Below are 21,456 nucleotides of genomic sequence, written 5' to 3'. Positions count from 1 at the left end.
TGTAATCTAAGTATGTCTTGGAAGCATGTGCCTTGAAGTGTTGAAGAATGATTGGAAAGATGGGTCACCTTGTAATGAGTTTTTAAGTTTTTTTTAAGAAAAAATATGTGTATAAACCGACCGGTTTAGTAAAATACCACCCGGTTCACTAGTTTTGACCAATTTTGACCGGTTTTGACCAGTTTTGACCGTTTTTAATACTTTTTCGGTTCAACACCTATATCATATCGATTAGGGGCCGATTCACTAATTAGGAGCCCGGTTCACCGGTTTTTCGGTTAAACCGGCCAGTACGATATAGTTTCAATAACTATGCCTAAAAGTGTCATTATTTTTCCTTTCAAAATTATGGTTAGTTTTTTTTAACGTATAACACATACGACATTACAATTTTGAAAAAAAAATATATATATATATATATATATATATATATATATATATATGCATTAACATCGTAAAAGTTTTAATATTGTCTCTGTATCATATATCATTTTTGTTTTATCATTATTAATTATTTAAAAAATAATATAATTAAATGTAGATAATACATTAAATTTGTATAAATCTATAATCTATATCTATACTATATATAAAGCCAAAACATGATGTAACTTCCACCATGATGTAATTCTCACTTCCTATTTTGCTCTTCACATTATTTAATTTAAAAAAACACCATATAATTCTAATTAACCACCAACACATTAATTAACCACATCTCTCACATTAAACTAAATATTATCATAAATACACAAAAATTATAATATAAATTACACCGAATACAAAAAATATATTCTAATTATACTATATATAAAGCCAAAACATTGTGTAACTTTCACCATGGTGTAATTTTCACTTCCATTTTTGCCCTTCACATTATTTAACTTTTAGAAAGAAAAAAAATCATATAATCCTAATTAACACATTAATTAACCACATCTCTTACCTTAAACTAAATATTATTATAAATACACAAAAATTATAGTATAAAATACACCGAAGACAACAAATATATTCTAATTATAAAAAGTAAAATATATAAAAATTAAATACGTAGTACCATACAATATTGACATGCAGACACGAAGTGCTTGTACACACTATCTATACTATATATAAAGCCAAAACTTGAAATAACTTCCCTCATGGTGTAATTTTCATTTCCTATATTACCCTTAATATTATTTAATTTTTACAAAAAAACTATATAATCCTAAGCAACTACCACCAATACATTAATTAACCACAAATCTCAACTTAAATTAAACATTATCATAAACACAAAAAAATATAATATAAAATACACCGAACACAATAAAATACATTTTAATTCACAAAAATGAAATATATAAAAATTGAATATGTAGTATCACACAATATTTGCTGATAGGCACAAAGTGCCTGTACACACTAGTTATATATAAAGGAAAAACACAATATAACTACCATCATGATATAATTTTACTATTTTGCCTTTATCAATTTTTAATTTCTAAAAAATATATAATCATATATAACTATTACCAATATATTAACCACTCTATCACCTTAATTTGATCATTAAAATAAAGAAAAATATATAATATAAAGTGGACCTAATAAAAATTACAATATAAATTATATTCAATTTAAAAATATATTCTAATTTATTAAAATAAAATATATAAAACTTGAATATTTAAAATCATAAAGTAAAAATATAGGTTGGCAGACATGAAGTGTCTATCGTCATACTAGTCTTTATAATCACAATACATAAATATCATAATCTATCTTTCTTTTTTTACCTTCAATCCATTTGGATAGTCAATCTTCATTTGGTTGCACACAAAAAAATAAGAAGAGAGAAATACGTGAGAAAAAAGTAGGGAGAAAGAGAAAGAAGAGAGAAAAAAAGTAGAGTTTTATATTGTTTGGTACGAGAGAAATAAGAAAAAAATTAAGAGAAATAGATGTTTTCTTCTCTCACTCTTTTTGTTTGATTGAATAGAAAGTGAGAAGAGAAAGATGATGTTATGCATCAAATGACAATAGTACCCCTACAAAAGAGATTTTTTGTTTTATTATTAATTAAAAATAAAACTTTAATTTTAAATTATAAATTTTATTAAATATTTTTATTATAATTTCAATTCATATTATTTTATGTCTAAAATAAACTTATGTATGTTAATATAAGGTAAATTCAAAAGTGGAGAAAAAAATTAAGGGCAATTTTAACATTATATATAAAATTCACTATTTTCTCATCAAAGTTGAAGAGAAAGAATATATGGTGAGACCCACACAATTTTAATTATCTCATCACTTTCTCTATTTACAACCAAAGGGGAGAAAACCATTATTTCTCCTCAAACTCTTTCATCCCCTTTTCTCTCTTCTCCAATTCCACTCTACCAAATGAAGGCTTATTATTGTTTTCATTGCCATGTTAGTTTTTGGTAAACCTTTTGTTAACACGATTGATAAACGTGTCATAAACCTCTTTCAAGTAATATCATATCGATAATTGTGTCACTATCACCTATCTATTTTCAATCATAACACATATCAAAGTGAATGTTTTCTTTCCCACATAAATATGGAGAGCACATCTAATGTCCGACTTTTTGTAACACTTCATGTATCATCACCTCTGATTGATTGAAAAAAATTATTTAAGCTATAATTTCAATTATTAAATATATTTTTGACAAATCATATCTTCCTGCACATAGAGTGACACAAAGGAGTGGGATAACAGTTTTGTATCCTTAAATATGACACTCTTACATAAAAGTAGAGATCTTGCTGGTAAGAGTTTGAAGTCAAATCAAAGTTAAGCTTGATAAGAAAGTGTTAGCCTTAAAAAATTTCCTAAGTTCGAAACGAGCTATGTTTCCAATTCAAATTCAGCTCGATTGAAATTTACAAACTCATTCAACTTGTCAGTTCAGATTTATTTGGTTTGTGAAGAGTCTGTGAATTGCATGGTTCAGTTTAATAGTTTGGATAGTTCAGTTCTTCGTATCGAATAATAATTATTTATTTCATATATAAATTAAATAATATATATTTATTTATTTATTAGCTGAAGTGCGACCTTTTTATTTATGAACAAAGTTTATGGGGCTAAATAATAAATTGAATTTTGAATTAATATTGAGTTAATTTGATTTATTGACAGAGATATATAGAAGATACAAGTGACTATTCCAAAAATTTGATAACTAGTTAATGAATTAAAAATAATATTGCCACATCAACCATTATCCTCTCATGATATAAGATTTCTATTATTTACTTAAAATTTTATATTCTTTATTCATTAACAAAAACTTTTAATGAATTTATAAAAAAAGTATATTTTATATGCATATTTTTTAATTAGCACCTATTATAGCTAAGCACCAATTTCAAGTATCTCATATAGGATGACAATGGGGAGGATGGTATGGGTAGTACATTACCCAGATCTATCTCGTTGTTTTATTTTTGGATTCATATTATCCCCCGACCCATGCTAATAGGTACTCAACGAATCAGTGAGTATCACAAATTCATAAATATTAAAAATAATTGTGAGAAATTTACGTAATTGTGTATTTGTTTCCTGAAATCTTTTATGTTATTTAGACAATTAACAAGAGAAAAAATTATAAAATATAATTTCAAGTTTTAAAAAGAATTTAAATTGACTATTAAACATAACTCATTTTGTCAAACAAACGTAAAAAAGTCAGTACTCAATATTATGATGTAAAATTGATTTATTAAGAACTGTTTAACCAACATAACATTAGATTATGCATATGAATTAACAACATAACATCAGATCACACTCCTTAGTAATATAACATTATTGTTTAACAACATAACAATCACATTTATGAATTAATATGATATTAGAATTATGAAATAATAATATAAAACTATAATTATGTTTAACATGATATTACAATTATGTTGTTATATATAGATAAAGGAAGGAATAGCGAGTCCGGATTTTCACAGGTCTAGTATCTCATTACCCGACTCAGACTCATCCAATAATGGGTCTCAAAATCTCGAGTCTCAATTACCCACAAGTCAAAATGAATTGTGAGTATTATTTGTCGGTATCTATTGCGAGTATTATCTGTCGGTAGCCACAGGTCTCGGTATCCATTGTCATCTCTAATCTCATATTTTGAAACACACTGAATGAATTATACACGGAAAAAAGCAAATATTTAAAATTTTCTTAAATGTTAATTTTAAGTAGGTATATAATAAATTTATTACTCATTCAATAGAAGCCTCATAATAGTGTTTGACAACTGGCATGATATTATTTAACATTTTAATAGTCGTGATAAATTTGCACGAGGCCACCTTCACTAAGTACAAATGAATATAATCAAGTTTTTCTCAACTGAACTCCTTAATAATTGGTTCCAACCAAATTTTATAATTTATTATGCATTATTTTTCAGCTTAAATTGGTTAAATTAAATTTTTAAATTTTTTGAGTGAATTTATCATCTCAAATTTACAGCATTTATCAACTCAAATAATAATTATTCATATAATATATACGTATATATGTGTATGCATATAAAGAGAAAACTAGATATTAAAACCAATTTGTATGGGAATACATACATATGCCTAAAAAATATTTATATAAAAATCATACAACTTTTTTTAAAAATATGACTACTAATGTCTTAAAAAGGAATGATTATTAATATGAGAAATAAGAACAATTAATACTAATTATTCAATTTTAGTTTAATGGTTAAGATTAAAAGATAAACACACAAAACTATCATGTGATCATCAATCATGTGTGATTATATGATCCACATTTATATTTTTTTGGTTATTAGATTTATTTTAATAGACAAAAATATGTATACACTGATAGTGCAAAAATCTTATACAATGTTATTACAACTTCCACCAATAATATTTAGTCTGTGTTGATTTTTCAAAAAAAATAATTCAAATAATGATGAATGATCGATATAGTATCTATGTATAAATCTTCGTATAAACAGTGTATAGATTTTATATTCTACATCATATGTAGATTTTTTAAAAGATTATGTCACTTTGTTGTGAGTAATTACTCGCTTAGTCAAAATTTCCTTCAATAAGAATTATTGTTAATGTGAGAAATGAAAACAATTAAATTGATTATCCAATTTTAATTTAATGGTTAAAATTAAAAGATAAACATATACAACTATCTTGTGATCATCAACCATATGTGGCTACATGATCCACATTTATATTTTTTCTATTATTAGATTTATATTTAATGTGTAAATTATTTCTAAAAGATTATGTCTCTTTGTAGTGAGTAATTACTCAGATGATCAAAATTCTCTTCAATAATAAATTTTTCTAATACTAAAATATCAAGAGAAGATAATTTAACTTTTTGTAATATTATTTTATTAAAAAATATTTAAAATCAAGACCATTATTTTTTTCTATATAAGGTGCAAAAATCTATATTTTCAAGTAAAAAATGTATGTATTAATATTATATGAGTTTTGTATACTATCATTATATTATTTATTTTTATTATCATTAATTCTTAAAAAAAGTAAAATAATACAAATAAATAATGAATAATTAATTCTTTATAAATCTTAATAATGACAATTTTTCAACACAAATATTAGGCCGAAAAGAAAGTTAAAATAAATGATAGAGAATTGGAAAAAAGTTACCAAAAATGATATATAAGCAATGTATGTATCAGTTTCCCTTATAGAGTCCAAAACAGCATAACCCCACCAACTCAAACTTCACTCAGACTCTCAATTCTTGTCATGGCCCTCTCCTCTCTCTTCTCACCCAGATTCCTTGCTTTCATATTACTCCTCTCAGCCATACCCGTAGCCATCATCGTGTCCCTAGAGAGAGCCCAACCCGCCACAAACGTGTATCACTATCACAGCAAGGGGTGGCTCAGAGAGTGTTCTAAGTGGGATGCAGATAATAACCGATTCATTGTCTCTTTCATTGAAGGCGGTCTCGGTGTTGTTCCTGTGCCGGAGAAGGAGGATTCAAAGGTTCCGTTGGAGGAGGTGACGGTGGTGAAGGAATTGAACTTGGGTAGAAATTCGTCGTTTGGTTTAACCATTGACCGAACGAGGAACCGGGTTCTGGTGGTTTACGCAGATGTGTTGGGACACCGGTTCGGTGCGGTTGGGGCTTATGATCTGTCTACGTGGAACCGCATCTTTCTTACTCAACTTGCTGGTCCAAGTAAGCTCATCTCTTTTATGTGATAGTGTCATATATTTGTTATATTTAATTATTTTTTATAAAAATATTTATAAAATTAAATAAAATAATACATGTGTTATATCTTTAAGGGCATTCATCAATGAATTATAAATAATAGATATAGAAGATTTATGTTCAATTCCTTTATTATGCACATTTTTTAGTTTAATGGGCATGAATAATTGAATATAGACCAAATTTTAATATTGATTCATTGATTGAGGATCCTATTTTACTATTCATCATATTAATGATAGGTTATCTGAAATTTAAATTTGTTGAGGACGACCCAATTTTTGGAGGGCATCCAAAAATTTGTATTTTTTTTATTATATTAAATAATTCAAGAAAACAACCTAATGAAATGAGATATATGTCCATTTTTTATTAAAAAAAAAATATGATTTTAAACAAGATAGAAATATTTATATACTGTCAGTACAAAAATATATAACAGTAAATACATTATCTAACATTAATTTATATTATAAATAATAATTAAATATAAAGGGGTACATTTGTTTCCTCTTCTAACATATGCAAAACCATGCAAAATGCTCGTTTGGCCAGTTGGTCCCACGAGGGTTGTGTCATGTCTTTATTCATTTGTTTTATTCAACCACGTGATTTTCTTGATGTGCGATATGATATGGGGCACATTATAATACTTCAATTAATATATCAGTCTGTTTGGTCTTCTCAACATACACTATGGCCTTTTATGGTTATACATATTTGAAGTTCTTAAACCTAGATAAAAGATAAAGGATATATTTTAAATAACCCAACATAGTAAATATGGTGTCATAAACATTGTCTTCAATTGATGTTAAAAGGGGGTAGGAAAAGAAATATGAGCATATGGTTGTCATGTGGCCTGGATCAATTATTTTAGAGTCTATTTGTGAATTGTATTTTGGCGGGAAATGAAGGGAAATAGAAGGCCTAAGAGCCATGGAATACACTTGTTAGATGATTATGAACCCTCCTATTTTTTTTATTCCTCTCCAAAATTCAAGTTGCAAATGGACATTTAATAGAATATGAATAACTTTCAAATTATGTTAGCTTCAAGCTGGCATTTGATACAAGTAGGGGGTGCGGTGACATTATGAAATTCATTAAAATTGTTAGTTGAATCTAATATTGAAATGTATTGGCAAATCGCAACACCTCTAATGGTTTGAACTATGAAGCATTTTACACAGCTGTTATTCATAATAACGTCGGTTTTCTCATTTGGTGCAGATGACGAGAAATCTTTTGCAAACGATGTTGCAGTTGATGCAAAAGGCAATGCATACGTTACTGATGTAAAAGCCAGTAAAATATGGAAGGTTGGTGTTGATGGGGAGCTGCTATCAATCATAAGAAACCCATTGTTTATTCCAAAAGAGTGGTACAAGAGCTTCATTGGGCTAAATGGAATTATTTACCACCCAGATGGGTTTCTAATAGTGGTTCAAACTTTAAGTGGCACTTTGTTCAAAATTGATTTAACAAAAGGAGAGGAAGTGAAAGTAATAAAGGTAGCAGGAGGCCCCCTTCTTATGGGAGATGGTTTAGAATTACTGTCCCCAACTAAGCTAGTAGTATCTGGTTTTGTTTCAAGATTAGTGGAGAGCTCAGATGGGTGGAATTCGGCATCTGTTGTTGCCAAATTCTCGGGGATCAGGCATCGCATAGCGACGACAACAACCATCAAGGATGGGAAGGTGTACATAAACCATGCGGCTGGAATGGGATACCCCAGAAAGAAGCATGCTATTGTTGAGGCACCTTTTTAAGTGAAAACCATAGAGTGTGAGGAATGGAGATTTGATAATAATCGAGTTAAGATGACAATGTTTGATTGAATTTTGGTGAACCTTGGTTATTTATGTTGTCTTCAAGGTTTGGTACTTTTGTTTGATGAAAACATTTCATTTCCTCAATAGTTTCTGTTCAGTTTGAACTTTGAACCCTACATTTCTGTTTTATTATTAGGAATGGCCAAGTTGGTTGCTCAGTTGTGGTGAATACCGGGTTTTTCTTTGTTTCTTTGGTGAAATCGCTTTAAAGTCATGAAGAGTCAATTGAGAATATACTCAACAATCTCCCATGAAGTATGAGTATCATATATTTATCTGTCCATTCCACCTTAAGTATACCAAGTCCCAACATATTTTAGAATGAACTTGAGGGAGCAGAAAATTTACTGCAAATGAATGAAGTTCTACATAAGATAGGATGTTATTAAACTTGATATAAAAGGATAAGTAAAAATTCGAATATGCTATAGATAATAAATCTTACTTTTGAAAAATAAAAATCATGACTGAATTACACAAACTTCTGTCACTTAAATTTCTAGTTTTTTTGTGTGGTGGCATAAAATTAAAATGAACATAACTAGTTTGTCAGCATATTTGATGACAAAGATTTTAATTATTTATTTTGCAGAACATTGTAAGGATTTATTTGTAGTTACTTAATTATGGTTTTATGATAAACACAATATAAAGTTCCAAAGCATTCAAGATAAATCAAATAAAGAAGGTAAAGCTTGAATGATGAATTGAAATATCAATTGAAAAATGAAAGGAAATCATCAAACAAGAGCATTTGCTATTGAGCTTAACCAAGCACGTAAAGATCAATCAAGTCATCACTGAAAAGAGAGATAAGTAATTAACATGTCACTTATTTCCCAACATATTATTTTTATTGAAGTCTATTGGACCCTACTAATGTTAATTTTGGCTCATAACTATAAGACATTTTTTAACTCATGATAGAAAAAGTTGACCTATGACCACATACATATGACACGTATTTCCAAACAATTCCTTCATTATTCCCAAATTTTTTTCTTGTTAATTCTGATATATTCTCACACATGCAACTTAGTGCAAGAAGGCGAGCGTTGATTGGCACCATACGAAGAAATCCCAAGTGAAGCATGCATGCGAAGAAGGTGGCACCATACGGTGAGGCAAACTAGGCTACTAAACATTGTTTTGTTTCTATATTGTGATGGCCAAGGAACCAGCAGAGGAAATTTGTTGGCTGCTAAGAGCTTTAACAAGAAATTTTGGGTTTCACATGCAGTAGAAAAAGACTAAAAACATTTGGTGCCATACTCCTGCAAAGAATCACTTTATATGAACAAAGACAAGAAGTTAAACCATGTTGCATTTATACAGATGAGTATCTTGTATAACATGATACACAAATATAAAAGTTTTTTAAATATAGTGACATGGGTATGGCATCAATATTAAATACAGTATGAAAGTTTGCTATTTTGCACAATGATTTTGAGAAGGACAAGTTGCAAGAGTAAGATTATGATTTAAGGGAGGTATTTGGAGAAAGGGGCATAAATTTGTATCTTGGATTTGTTTGAATAATAGAACTTTGAAGAGATGACCATTGATGAATTATGGTTGAAAAATATATATAAAAATTAAAATTTTAATTATCAAATATTTATCTTAGCATAGAATGTATCACTAATTCTAGAATATGTGTGGGTTATATAAGGATAGAGATCACCTTTCCTAAATGGTGTTTCACTGCATGTTCCAAGCAATCAGAGTGTGTTATTCTATTACTTTTTGTTTTTAAAAAATTTCTTTTATCCACATGTCAACATATAATTGGGTTGGAATAAAAAATGAGACAACATTGAGTACAGACCAAACCATGAGTTTTCAATAACTAAAAATTAAGAAGAAACCTCGTTAGGATCAACAGCATCAAGCATCAAGGAGCTGGCTTATCATCATCAACCGCTCCACCACAACGGATTATTCTCTAAGTACCAAATATATTATTAATCGTTGAAATTTTTAACTGAAGCTAAATACTCAGCCTTAAATAAAACGAGCTAAAAATTGCCTACATATTGAAAAAGCTGGCTTATAACACTCTGGAAACGCTCCTGCGCCATGGGAGGTGGCCTTGTCCTTGTGCATAGGCAGGGAAATACGGAGAAGATGGGACAGATAAATCATCTCTTCAAGAACAATTAAAGTAAGTAAATAAATAAGACTTAGTTAAATGCTAAAAAGAATAACAAGATAAAATATACCCTGATGCCAACTCCTTGCATGTAGGCCTCGTAATGAACCGAATCAACTCGGTATTCGTTCGGAACTCGAATCGTTATTTAGTTCGATAAACTTGGCTCATGAACTAGGTAAGTTGAATTTGAGCTGGAAATTGAGTTCGTTAAACAAACGAGATAAGCTTGAGTTAGATAGAGTTCGACTTGTTAGCTTCAAAATGAAACTCGAGCTAAAAAATAGCTCGTATCAAACTCGAGTCGAATTTCGAGCTGAACCAATCCTTATCAAGTTGAACTCTGGCTTGACTTGGTTCAACTCGTTTCCAACCCTACTCGCCGACATCCAAAACTCATCTCCATACACGGCATTCACTGTAGACTTTTGGGTAATTTTTCTATTCTCAAAGGAATTCTTTAATTTCCTGCAAATCACAGCAATGCTTCATCCTCTGAATAGAAATAAATATAGAAAATATTCTAGTCTTCTCTGAAAAGAGAAACTCAAGTAAAACTACACAAATAAAAGGTGCAAAATAAGCCAGTATGAGTAAGCTGGTGGTGTGGGGCTTGGATAGTTTGGTTGAGGTCATAATTCATAAGTTCAAACCTCGTTGCCACTGCCACACCAAATCCAAAAGGGTGAGATTTTTTGTCCCTCTAAATGGCCTATTCACACTCTTCAAGTTGGTGCAACGGAAACGATCGTTGCACAGCGTTAGCCACAAACGATCAAATAAAAACATAGAATAAATATAAGAGAAGAAACGAGAGAATTTATTAACGGGGTTCAACCAATTGTGTCTACGTCCTTGGGAGCGCTGAGCGACTACTAAAAATAAGGATTACAAACCCTCACCTGCCCATAGAGTGTTTATATTAGGTGGTTATATATGGTGCACATTATAACAAGGGACTTGAGTATAATATATAACATTGATATTCTACTCTATTCTAATTCTAGGCCATGTAGGACTTCATATAATAACATATTTCAAACATCTCAACAATCTCCACCTTGATTGAAATAGACGTATATCTCGCTTCTTAAGAAATCTACATGAGAATCTACACCTTAGCGAATATATGACTCCACTTTGTTCAATGTCTAATTCTCTTTAATTGCTCCCCTACAACATAGATCTTACGAGTATCCTTAACGATGTTACTAAGAGACTAACTCTTCAAACTTGTTGTGCAGCTTCCCGTACCGCCACCAAATGGAACACGCCGCCTAGCCACCTATTGCTAGGAAGTCTTTCGATATATTGGAACTTCTACACAAAAGTTCACCAACAATCGTCCTCTTCAATATCAGTCAAACTGAACTTTGGAGCTTCCTTGGAAAGCCTCAACCGCTATCACCATTGTCTACTTCGACAATCATAGTTCAAAAACACTATCATACTCCACCATAAAGAGTATACCCACAGCCACACACCTTGCGTCATTGCTAACTAATGTTTGTGTCACATCCTTGCATCCAAGCCAATGCCCATGTCACACCCCTCTCTACGAATGCTCGTGTTACAACTTGCATCAAAGTCAATGTCCATGTTACACCCTACATCAAAGTCAGTCAACGCCTTTGTGCTATTGTGGATCTGCTAACAATTAATATCTTTCACTATGACGTCTCAGACACGCCATTAGGATATTCCACTTCTCATCTTAAATGAGAACATTCTCTCAACATCTATAGAGATATTGTCAGCACCTGTCTCTGAGTCAAATTCAACACATGAGTCTGTATCTCCACCTTGATCCTAACCCAATACATGAACTTATGGGATTCCGGATCAACACATACATCGCCCAACCATAGTTACGTCATATGTCCTTCTCCTTCAACTCATTTGATTTATCCTCATGCACTTTTACAGACATTGACCAGCCAACACGTTCTTCACCCTCCTTTGCCATAATTTGGCGTCTGGGTCAAGAGCCATCTACCAATTGGCTCTCATACCAATTGTTGGTGCAGCGAAAGTGATCTTTGCACATCGGTTGTCACAAGAATGTGCAATTGTGCCTAGAATAAATAATGTGCATAGAATAAATAGAAGAGAAGAAACAAAAGAATTTATTAACGGGGTTCGGCCAATTGTGCCTACGTCCTCCGAGAGCGCTGAGCGGCTACCAAGATATTATTATCAGAATAAGGATTACAAACTCTAGCGTACCATGGGCCCACCTGCTCATGTGGTGTTTCTATTAGTGGTTATATCATATCTGATGCACATTATAACATTGATATTCTACTCTATTCTAATTTTAGGCAATGTGAGACTTCATATAATAACATATTTCAAACATCCCCAACACTTCATTAACCAATGATAATTTTGTAAAATAAAAACTAAAACAATAATTGGTAGATAGAGAGTCTGAACCCCTGAATTGCATATTGGCACTCTTCATAGAGTCTCAAAGGCAATTTAGAATGTCAAAAAGTATTACCTAAAGGGTGTAAAATTGATGAATGTTGCAACTAGGTGACAAAAATCTGGCTCTACCTGTTTACCTGGTACGATCCAATCATAATCGAGTCTGAATATGATTGGGTGTCATCGATTCTAGGGTTGGGTTCAGGTTCAACTATCAGACCCGGTTAATATTTAGAGTTGGATAGAGACCAAACATGAACTATCACGATTCATCTTATGGTCACTCACTCATGTTTGTACGTATTTATGTTCAAATGTGTACAAAGTAATGTTATTTTTTTGTTGAAAGTATCATTGATTCTATATTTTTCACCATATATACATAATTAATAATATATATACATATATCATGTTATATGTCAAATTATATATTCATAATAATAAATAATATTGAGAAAATTTTATCTAAAATGAGTATGCATTATATTTTTATTTGGGTCTAGGGTCAGTTTCAAGTTTAAAAGTTGACTCGATCGATATTTAGGGTTAGGTCAGCTTTGGGTCTAGGGTCAAGTTTGAGTTTTAAAAAAAATGATACAACTAACATTTAGAGGTCGAGTAAGAACAGTCTTAACTCATCCCAACTCAGCCCATACGACACCAGATATGTCAGAATATAACAAAAGTGAGACAGAGGTCACTTGTCCCCATTCCTATCACAATATCCTGTCCCGATCGGAATAAAGGATCCTTCTTTACAAGAGTGTTGAGATGAAACTTCTTGAATACCAGTGAAAATGGTTTTGGAATTGCCCTTCATCTATTATATATTTGATTTGGTCTTTTTTTATATTTATTTTAAAAAAGATATACAATTCTAGTATTCTGGAAAAATCATTACTCATTCTAAAAAAATATCCAAAAATATCTGAATTGAACAACATTCAAATAAATTCTTGAAGTTATTATCCATTTTTAAGTAAGTCTAAGTTATTTTCTAACTTAAAACTCGTTTTTTAATGATAATAAGGTTGTAAAAAAATAGCCGAATTTTATAGATCTTTTGTTGGGATAAGTTATTGGGGCCAAAGTTGGGATTAAACCCAAAGAGGAAAAAAAGTTCACACACAAGCTTGAAAAATATGTTTTTATGGCTTAGTTTGTGAGTGAATGACACTAGGGTGGTGTTATAATGGCTTACAATAAATATGTTTTTAACTTGAATTTGACTCAATTGAAATTCATAAAATATTTGATTCAACTCATGACTTCGAGTTTGTTTGGTTTGTTAAGAATTTGTGAATTATTTGATTCAATTCATTAGTTCAACTCATTTATACTGATTATTTATTTCATATGAAATTTAATATTTTATACATGTCTATATATATATATATTATAAAATCGAGTTAACCTATGAATCTTGCTAGTTAAATTGTAATTGACTAAACTCTGACTCATTTATTTAATGATTTTAATTTTAGCTCAAATTCGACTCTTTTGGTTTATTAACCAAATTTATCGAACTAAATAATAAGTTGAGTTTCAAATGAATGTCAAGTTTGTTCGACCCATTAACAACCATATAAAAAAAATACAATGACTAATCCAAAAATGGGACAACTAGTTAATGAATTAAATATAAAACTTTCTTTGATCTCTAATCACACATGAGATTTCTATTATTCACTTAAAATTTTAAAATTTTAATTCATTAACAAAAACTTTGAATACAATTATAAAAAAAAGTATATTTTTTATGCCTAGATTTTAATTAGCACCTTATTATAGCTAGGCACTAATTCCAAATATCTCCTATTTTGAAATACAGTAAATGAATTATACACGAAAAATGCAAATATGTAATTTTTCTTAAATGTTAACTTTAAGTAGGTAGATAATAAATTTATTACTTATTCTATAGAAGGCTCCTAATGGTGTATGACAATTGGCATGATATTATCTATTATTTTATATTTAATTAATAATAATTTTGCATTATGAGGCCACCTTCATTGAGTACAAATGAGTTGAATGAAGTCTTTCTCTGCTCGACTAGTTAATAATTGGTTCCAATCAAATTTAAATGTGCACTGATTTTTTCAGTTTAAAATCAGCTAATTAATGTTTATGAACTTTCAAGGAGCTTATAAGTCTAAATTTAAATCTTCACTAGCTCCAATTATAGTTATTGATATACTTATATAAGTATATATGTGTACAAATATAAAGAGAAACTAGACTTTAAAATTAATTTGTATGAAATTCAATATACATGTATGTCTAATGATATATTATATAATAATCATACAATATGTTTTAAAATATGTGTATATACCTATATTTATATGATTATAAAGTGACTTAACTAAGAATAATTGTTAATATGATAATTATTGATATACTTACATAAGCATATATGTGTCCAAATATAAAGAGAAACTATACTTTAAATTTATTTGTATGAAATCAATAGACATACATATGTGTATATATATATATATATAATCAAATATCTATTTTTATATGACTATGAAATATGAAGTTACTTGAGTAAGAACAATACATATGTGTAAATATATATATATATATATATATAATCAAATATCTATTTTTATATGACTATGAAATATGAAGTTATTTGAGTAAGAACAATTGTTAATATAATAATTATTGATATACTTACATAAGCGTATATGTGTAAAGATATACAGAGAAATTAGACTTTAAAATTTATTATATGAAGACCAATATACATACATACGTGTAAAAATATATTTATATAACAATCATACAATATGTTTTAAATATGTGCATATATCTATATTTATACCACTATGAAGTTACTTAAGTAAAAACAATTGTTAATATGATAATTATTAATATACTTATATAAGCATATATGTGTACAAATATAAAGAGAAACTAGATTTTAAAATTAATTTGTATGAAAATCAATATACATAAATATGTGTAAAAATATATTTATATAATAATCATACAACGTGTTTTAAAATATGTGTATATATCTACATTTATATGTATATGTCTATGAAGTGATTTAAATAAGAGCAATTGTTAATATTAGAAACAAGAACAACTAATATTGGTTATTCAATTTTAATTTAATGGTTAATATTAAAATATAAATACACACAACTATTATTTGATATCAATCATGCTTAGTTATATGATCCACACTTATACTTTTTTGTTATTAGATTTATCATTTATATTTAACATGTAAACAAATTTAAAAGGTTACTTTATCTTTTTGGTGAGTAATTACTCACAAAAGGTTGAGACCGTTTTTAATACTAGAATTTCCAATATTAGAATATAGGAGAGAGAAAATTTGAATTTTTTTAATATTATATTGTTAAAAAATACTTAAAATTTTGGAATGTTATTTTTTCATAACACATTTGAAGATTTGTATAATTAGATTTGTATAATTGTATTCTTACTCACAACACTAATATTAGACCGAAAACAAAGTTAAAGGCAAGTTAAAAAAGATGATAGAAAATTGGAATAAATCATGGAACTAAAATGACATATAATCATAGTATGAATTGGGATCATCTCATCTCGTAATAAACTTTAATTAAAAATAATTTAAAATCTGAATCATTATAATTTTTTAAATAATACATGTAATCATCAATTTTATTCAACACTACTCTCTCTTGTATGGAAAAAAATCCTGATAGTATTTATTAATGAGACAGTGATCATCTATCCTAAAAGGCTTCTCAACATGTCTTTATCCAATAGCATTTTCTCAAATAATATAAAATATTAATTTATGTTTTTTATAATTTTCTCTCAATTAAATAACACATTTTCAAATGGATTGATATACCATTATGGACACCAATAAGGAATGAAGATCGTCATCCATATCTATGGATGCGAATTTTCTGTCTTCATTGATGTTCTCATTTGTGTCCAAACCAATCAAAATGTCTTACTTTATTGGGAAAATAAAAATAAAAGCAAAAACATAAATTTATTTTTTTATATTATTTAGTATACTTCATTGGACCGGGACATGAGGACACACTCCTTTTGGGACAAAGGATCCTGTCCCCATATCTATACCCTATATAAAGATTACTTATTCCAAACGGTATCTTACTTCATGTTCCAAGTCAATTAGAATAATTCATTTTATTAATTTTTACTTTTAAAATTTGTATTTTATCCACATGTTAATATATAATTGATCGTGAGGGAGAATAATGCCTATATCCGTATATCCATCCCTCTACCCTACTCAAATCTTGGGTCAGTAGACCCCACCAACTCAAACTTCACTCACTCAACTCTTGTCATGGCACTCTCGTGTCTCTTATCACCCAGATTCCTTGCCTTCATAATACTCCTCTCAGCCATACCCGTAGCCATCATCGTGTCCCTAGAGAGAGCCCAACCCGCCACACACGTGTACCACTACCACAGCACGGGGTGGTTCAGAGAGTGTTCTAAGTGGGATGCAGACAATAACCGATTCATTGTCTCTTTCATTGAAGGCGGTCTCGGTGTTGTTCCTGTGCCGGAGAAGGAGGATTCAAAGGTTCCGTTGGAAGAGGTGACGGTGGTGAAGGAATTGAACTTGGGTAGAAATTCGTCGGCTGGTTTAACCATTGACCGAACGAGGAACCGGGTTCTGGTGGTTTACACAGATGTGTTGAGATACCGGTTCGGTGCGGTTGGGGCTTATGATCTGTCTACATGGAACCGCATCTTTCTTACTCAACTCGCTGGTCCAAGTAAGCTCATCCCTTTTACTGTGATAGTGTCATCATCATAATCCACCAATGCATTTTAATATCACTTTTAAAAAAAATAATAATTTAATGTCGGATACCCCAAGATTCTTTGTACTTTTTGAAATGAGTATATGTAGTGAATATAATAATATTTGAGACAAAAATAAATGCGATTTTAATGGCAATGGTTAAGGAGTAAAAAATAATTTTGTTTTATTATTGATTTTTTTTGTCTACTACAAAAACTTTGTATTAGAGTTGAATTTCAGTTAGCAAAACATAAAAAAAATAAGAGTTTAAACTCTACCTACCATTAATGAAAAGTTGTTTATATAGCATAATATCATCCAAATTGTATTATAGTATTATTTTTGTTTGAGAATCAACCATGATTAACATATGAATAATGTATAATTTATTAATCGTGTAAAATATACTTACACTATCAATATATACATATTAAATTTAATAAATAATATGTATAGTGTTATATATTATATTCCAAACTTAACATTTGCATAATATAAAAAAAATTATGTTGTCTATGGGAGAGTATATCAATGATATTAAAATAAATATTATGTAGATAAAAATAAAAGAGTTGGAATGTGTATTATTTTCAAGGCAAAACTTCCTTTCTTGGAAATCTTCTATAATAATTAAAAAATAATTTTCTTTATTAAACAACCACTTTATTAAAAGAAACATAACCCATTTTCCAATAAAAGTTACTTTCTTTTTCAAACAATATGTCTATTTATTATTGATGACAAAATAAATATTATAAAATAATAGATATAGAATATTTATATTCAACTTCTTTGTTATGCACATTTTAGAGTTTAAATGCATGAATATAGATCAAATTTCAATGTTGATTCATTGGTTGAGGATAGTATTTTACTATTCATCATACCAATGATAGGTTATCTGAAATATAAATTAGTTGAGTACAACCCTATTTTTTTGAGGGCAATGAGGTATAAAAATAAGATTATTGTATTAAATAATTAAAGAAAAGACTACTTCTAATTTTCAAAATATTTTCGACCAATCTTGATATTTCAAGCTAAAAGTTCAACGCATCTTATTGCAATATTTGGATATTAATTCCTCCAATTTTAATGGTGATAAGAGGTTTTGTAAGAGAAAGCTGTCATTTGATTCAATCGGCGAAGTGTTTGAACTTTGAAGCATTGCAATGTTGTTATTCATAATAACGCCGCTTTTCTCATTTGGTGCAGATGACGAGAAATCTATTGCAAACGATGTTGCAGTTGATGCAAAAGGCAATGCATACGTTACTGATACAAAAGCTAGTAAAATATGGAAGGTTAGTGTTGATGGGAAGTTACTATCAATCATAAGAAACCCATTGTTTACTCCAAAAGAGTGGTACAAGAGTTTCATTGGGCTAAATGGAATTATTTACCACCCAGATGGGTTTCTAATAGTGGTCCAAACTTTAAGTGGCACTTTGTTCAAAATTGATTTAACAAAAGGAGAGGAAGTGAAAATAATAAAGGTAGCAGGAGGCCCCCTTCTTATGGGAGATGGTTTAGAATTACTGTCCCCAACTAAGCTAGTAGTATCTGGTTTTGTTTCAAGATTAGTGGAGAGTTCAGATGGGTGGAATACGGCGTCGGTTGTTGCCAAATTCTCGGGGATCAGGCATCGCATACCGACGACAACAACCATAAAGGATGGGAAGGTATACATAAACCATGGGGCTGGAATGGGATACCCCAGAAAGAAGCATGTTATTGTTGAGGCACTTTTTAAGTGAAAACCAGAGAGTGGGAGGAATGGGGATGTGATAATAATCTGAGTTAAGAGTACAATGTTGGATTGAAATTTGGTGAACCTTGGTTATTTATATTGTCTTCAAGGTTTGGTACATTTGTTTCATGATAACATTTCATTTCCTCAATAATTTCTGTTCAGATTGAACTTTGAACCCTACATTTGTGTTTTATTAGGAAGGGTCAGAGTTGGTTGGTCAGTTATGGCAAGTACCTGGTTTTTCTTTGTTTTTTTGGTGAAATCGCTTTGAAGTCATGAAGAGTTAAATCAAGAATATTCTCAACAATCTCCCCTAAGTTTGAGTATCATATATTCATCTATCCATTCCACCTTAAGTATACCAATTCCCAACATATTTTAAAATGAACTTCAGGGGAGCAGAAAATTTACTGCAAATGAATGAAGTTCTACATATAGATAGGATGTTATTAAGCTTGATATAAAAGGAGAAGTAAAAATTTGAATGTGCTATATATAAATCTTAATTTTTATGTGGTGGTATAAAATTAAAATGAACACAACTGGTTTGTCAGAATATTGGATGATGAAGATTGTAATTATTTATTTTGCAGGAACATTATAAGGATTTAGTTGTAGTTACTTAATTATGGTTTTATGATAAACACAATATAAAGTTTCAATGCATTCAAGATAAATCAAATAAAGAAGGTAAAGCTTGAATGTTGAATTGAAATATCAATTGAAAAATGAAAGGAAATCATCAAATAGCATTTGTTGAGTTCTCACTGTTGTTAATATTTGATTTTCAAAATCAATTGAGAATAAAAGGTATCATACTAAGTATTTAAACTAATATTGAGACAAAGAGATAAGTAATAAGAGAATTATTCCCCAATATGTCTCCTATTCATAATATTGTTTAACAAGACCAAAGTTAGTTTTGACTCATGATTAAGTGATATTTTTTGATCAACAACAACTTGAGAAAGTTGGACTACATATATATATATATAGGGAGCGACTCATGTGAGAACATTGTCCTACTGTGATAAATGAGAATAATTAATATGATCACTGGATCGTATTTGAATGGTCAAGATTAAAAAATACACGTATATGATTATGCGACCAATAACTAACTTTTAATTCTAAACCTCCATGATTGGTTGTAAAGTAAGATTTATTATTCTCACAATTTTATACGAAAACTATTCTCACTTGAAGGCGAGAAATGGGAGCTTTCATTGGGAAAGTGGGTTGGCAACCAAAACTTGCGTGGTCCCTTGGAGGGTGCACTGGAACCCGCCTTTGAGTCTAAGAAATCCCATGTAAAGCATGCATGCGAAGAAGGTGGCACCATACAGTTAGGAAAACCTGGCTACTAAACACTATTTCTATAGTGTGGTGCTCAAAGAACTAGTAGAGGAAATTAGTGGAGGGGTCTCTGGGCCACGACGAATTTAGTGCAGGAAAGAACATTGGCCGTGTAAGAAAATCCTAAATGTTTATTAAGTTATTTTTTTTCAACTGAACACAACCTTACATTTAAATCCTAATTTTTTAATATGAATTTGATCATACACCCTAGGTATGACAACATGGCAGAACGGACACGGGTAGTGCTTTCTCGTACCTATACCCATATTATTTATGGGTACCCACACAGGTAGTGGGTATTTACAGATACCTACGAGTTTTTAAGTTTCAATATATATTTATATATTTTATAATAATAAATACATATAAAATAATTATTACATGAATAATAAAATTTATGTACATATTAAATTTATCATATTTTTCAATCACTAAAATTCATTATAAAATAATACAAAAATAGATAATATAAAAGTATAAAATAATAATAAAAATGTAATATATATATATATATATAAATTATTTAATTAAAAAATAAATTTATAAATACGCGGGTACCTACGAGGTGAGTATCATGATATCTATTCTCACCTATAAGCTATTTCTACGGGTACCCTATGTGAATTTTTAATGGGTATCCATAGAGCGGGTATAACTAGCTATTTTATGTTATTTGTCTGCCTTGTTGGAACCTTTCCTTTTGGTTCTGTTTTTGTGAGGAATGAAAGAATGGAATAGTGAATGAAGAATGAAGAATGAAGAAAGGAAGTGGAATCAGAATAAAATGCAGAGTGGAGGAATAAGAACTTTTTGTATTTGTTATTGATTAACTACTTTTCA

General features: G+C 29.6%; 2 protein-coding genes across 2 annotated transcripts; both read left to right on the top strand.

Annotated features, from left to right (window-relative positions):
- Positions 5,743-19,509, top strand: LOC109354350. The gene is made up of 4 exons (XM_019596792.1): positions 5,743-6,244; positions 7,514-8,054; positions 13,307-13,313; positions 19,271-19,509. Exons 1-2 carry the CDS (start codon positions 5,806-5,808, stop codon positions 8,050-8,052), a joined length of 978 nt encoding a protein of 325 aa, XP_019452337.1. The 5' UTR covers positions 5,743-5,805; the 3' UTR covers positions 8,053-8,054; positions 13,307-13,313; positions 19,271-19,509.
- Positions 17,001-19,509, top strand: LOC109354349. Its single transcript, XM_019596791.1, has 2 exons — positions 17,001-17,475; positions 18,720-19,509. Exons 1-2 carry the CDS (start codon positions 17,037-17,039, stop codon positions 19,259-19,261), a joined length of 981 nt encoding a protein of 326 aa, XP_019452336.1. The 5' UTR covers positions 17,001-17,036; the 3' UTR covers positions 19,262-19,509.

Source organism: Lupinus angustifolius, chromosome LG08 (genome assembly GCF_001865875.1).
Source record: "Lupinus angustifolius cultivar Tanjil chromosome LG08, LupAngTanjil_v1.0, whole genome shotgun sequence".
NCBI classification, from domain to species: domain Eukaryota; kingdom Viridiplantae; phylum Streptophyta; class Magnoliopsida; order Fabales; family Fabaceae; genus Lupinus; species Lupinus angustifolius.
Note: the sequence above shows the minus strand (reverse complement) of the source record. Positions and strands in the feature narration are given on the sequence as shown.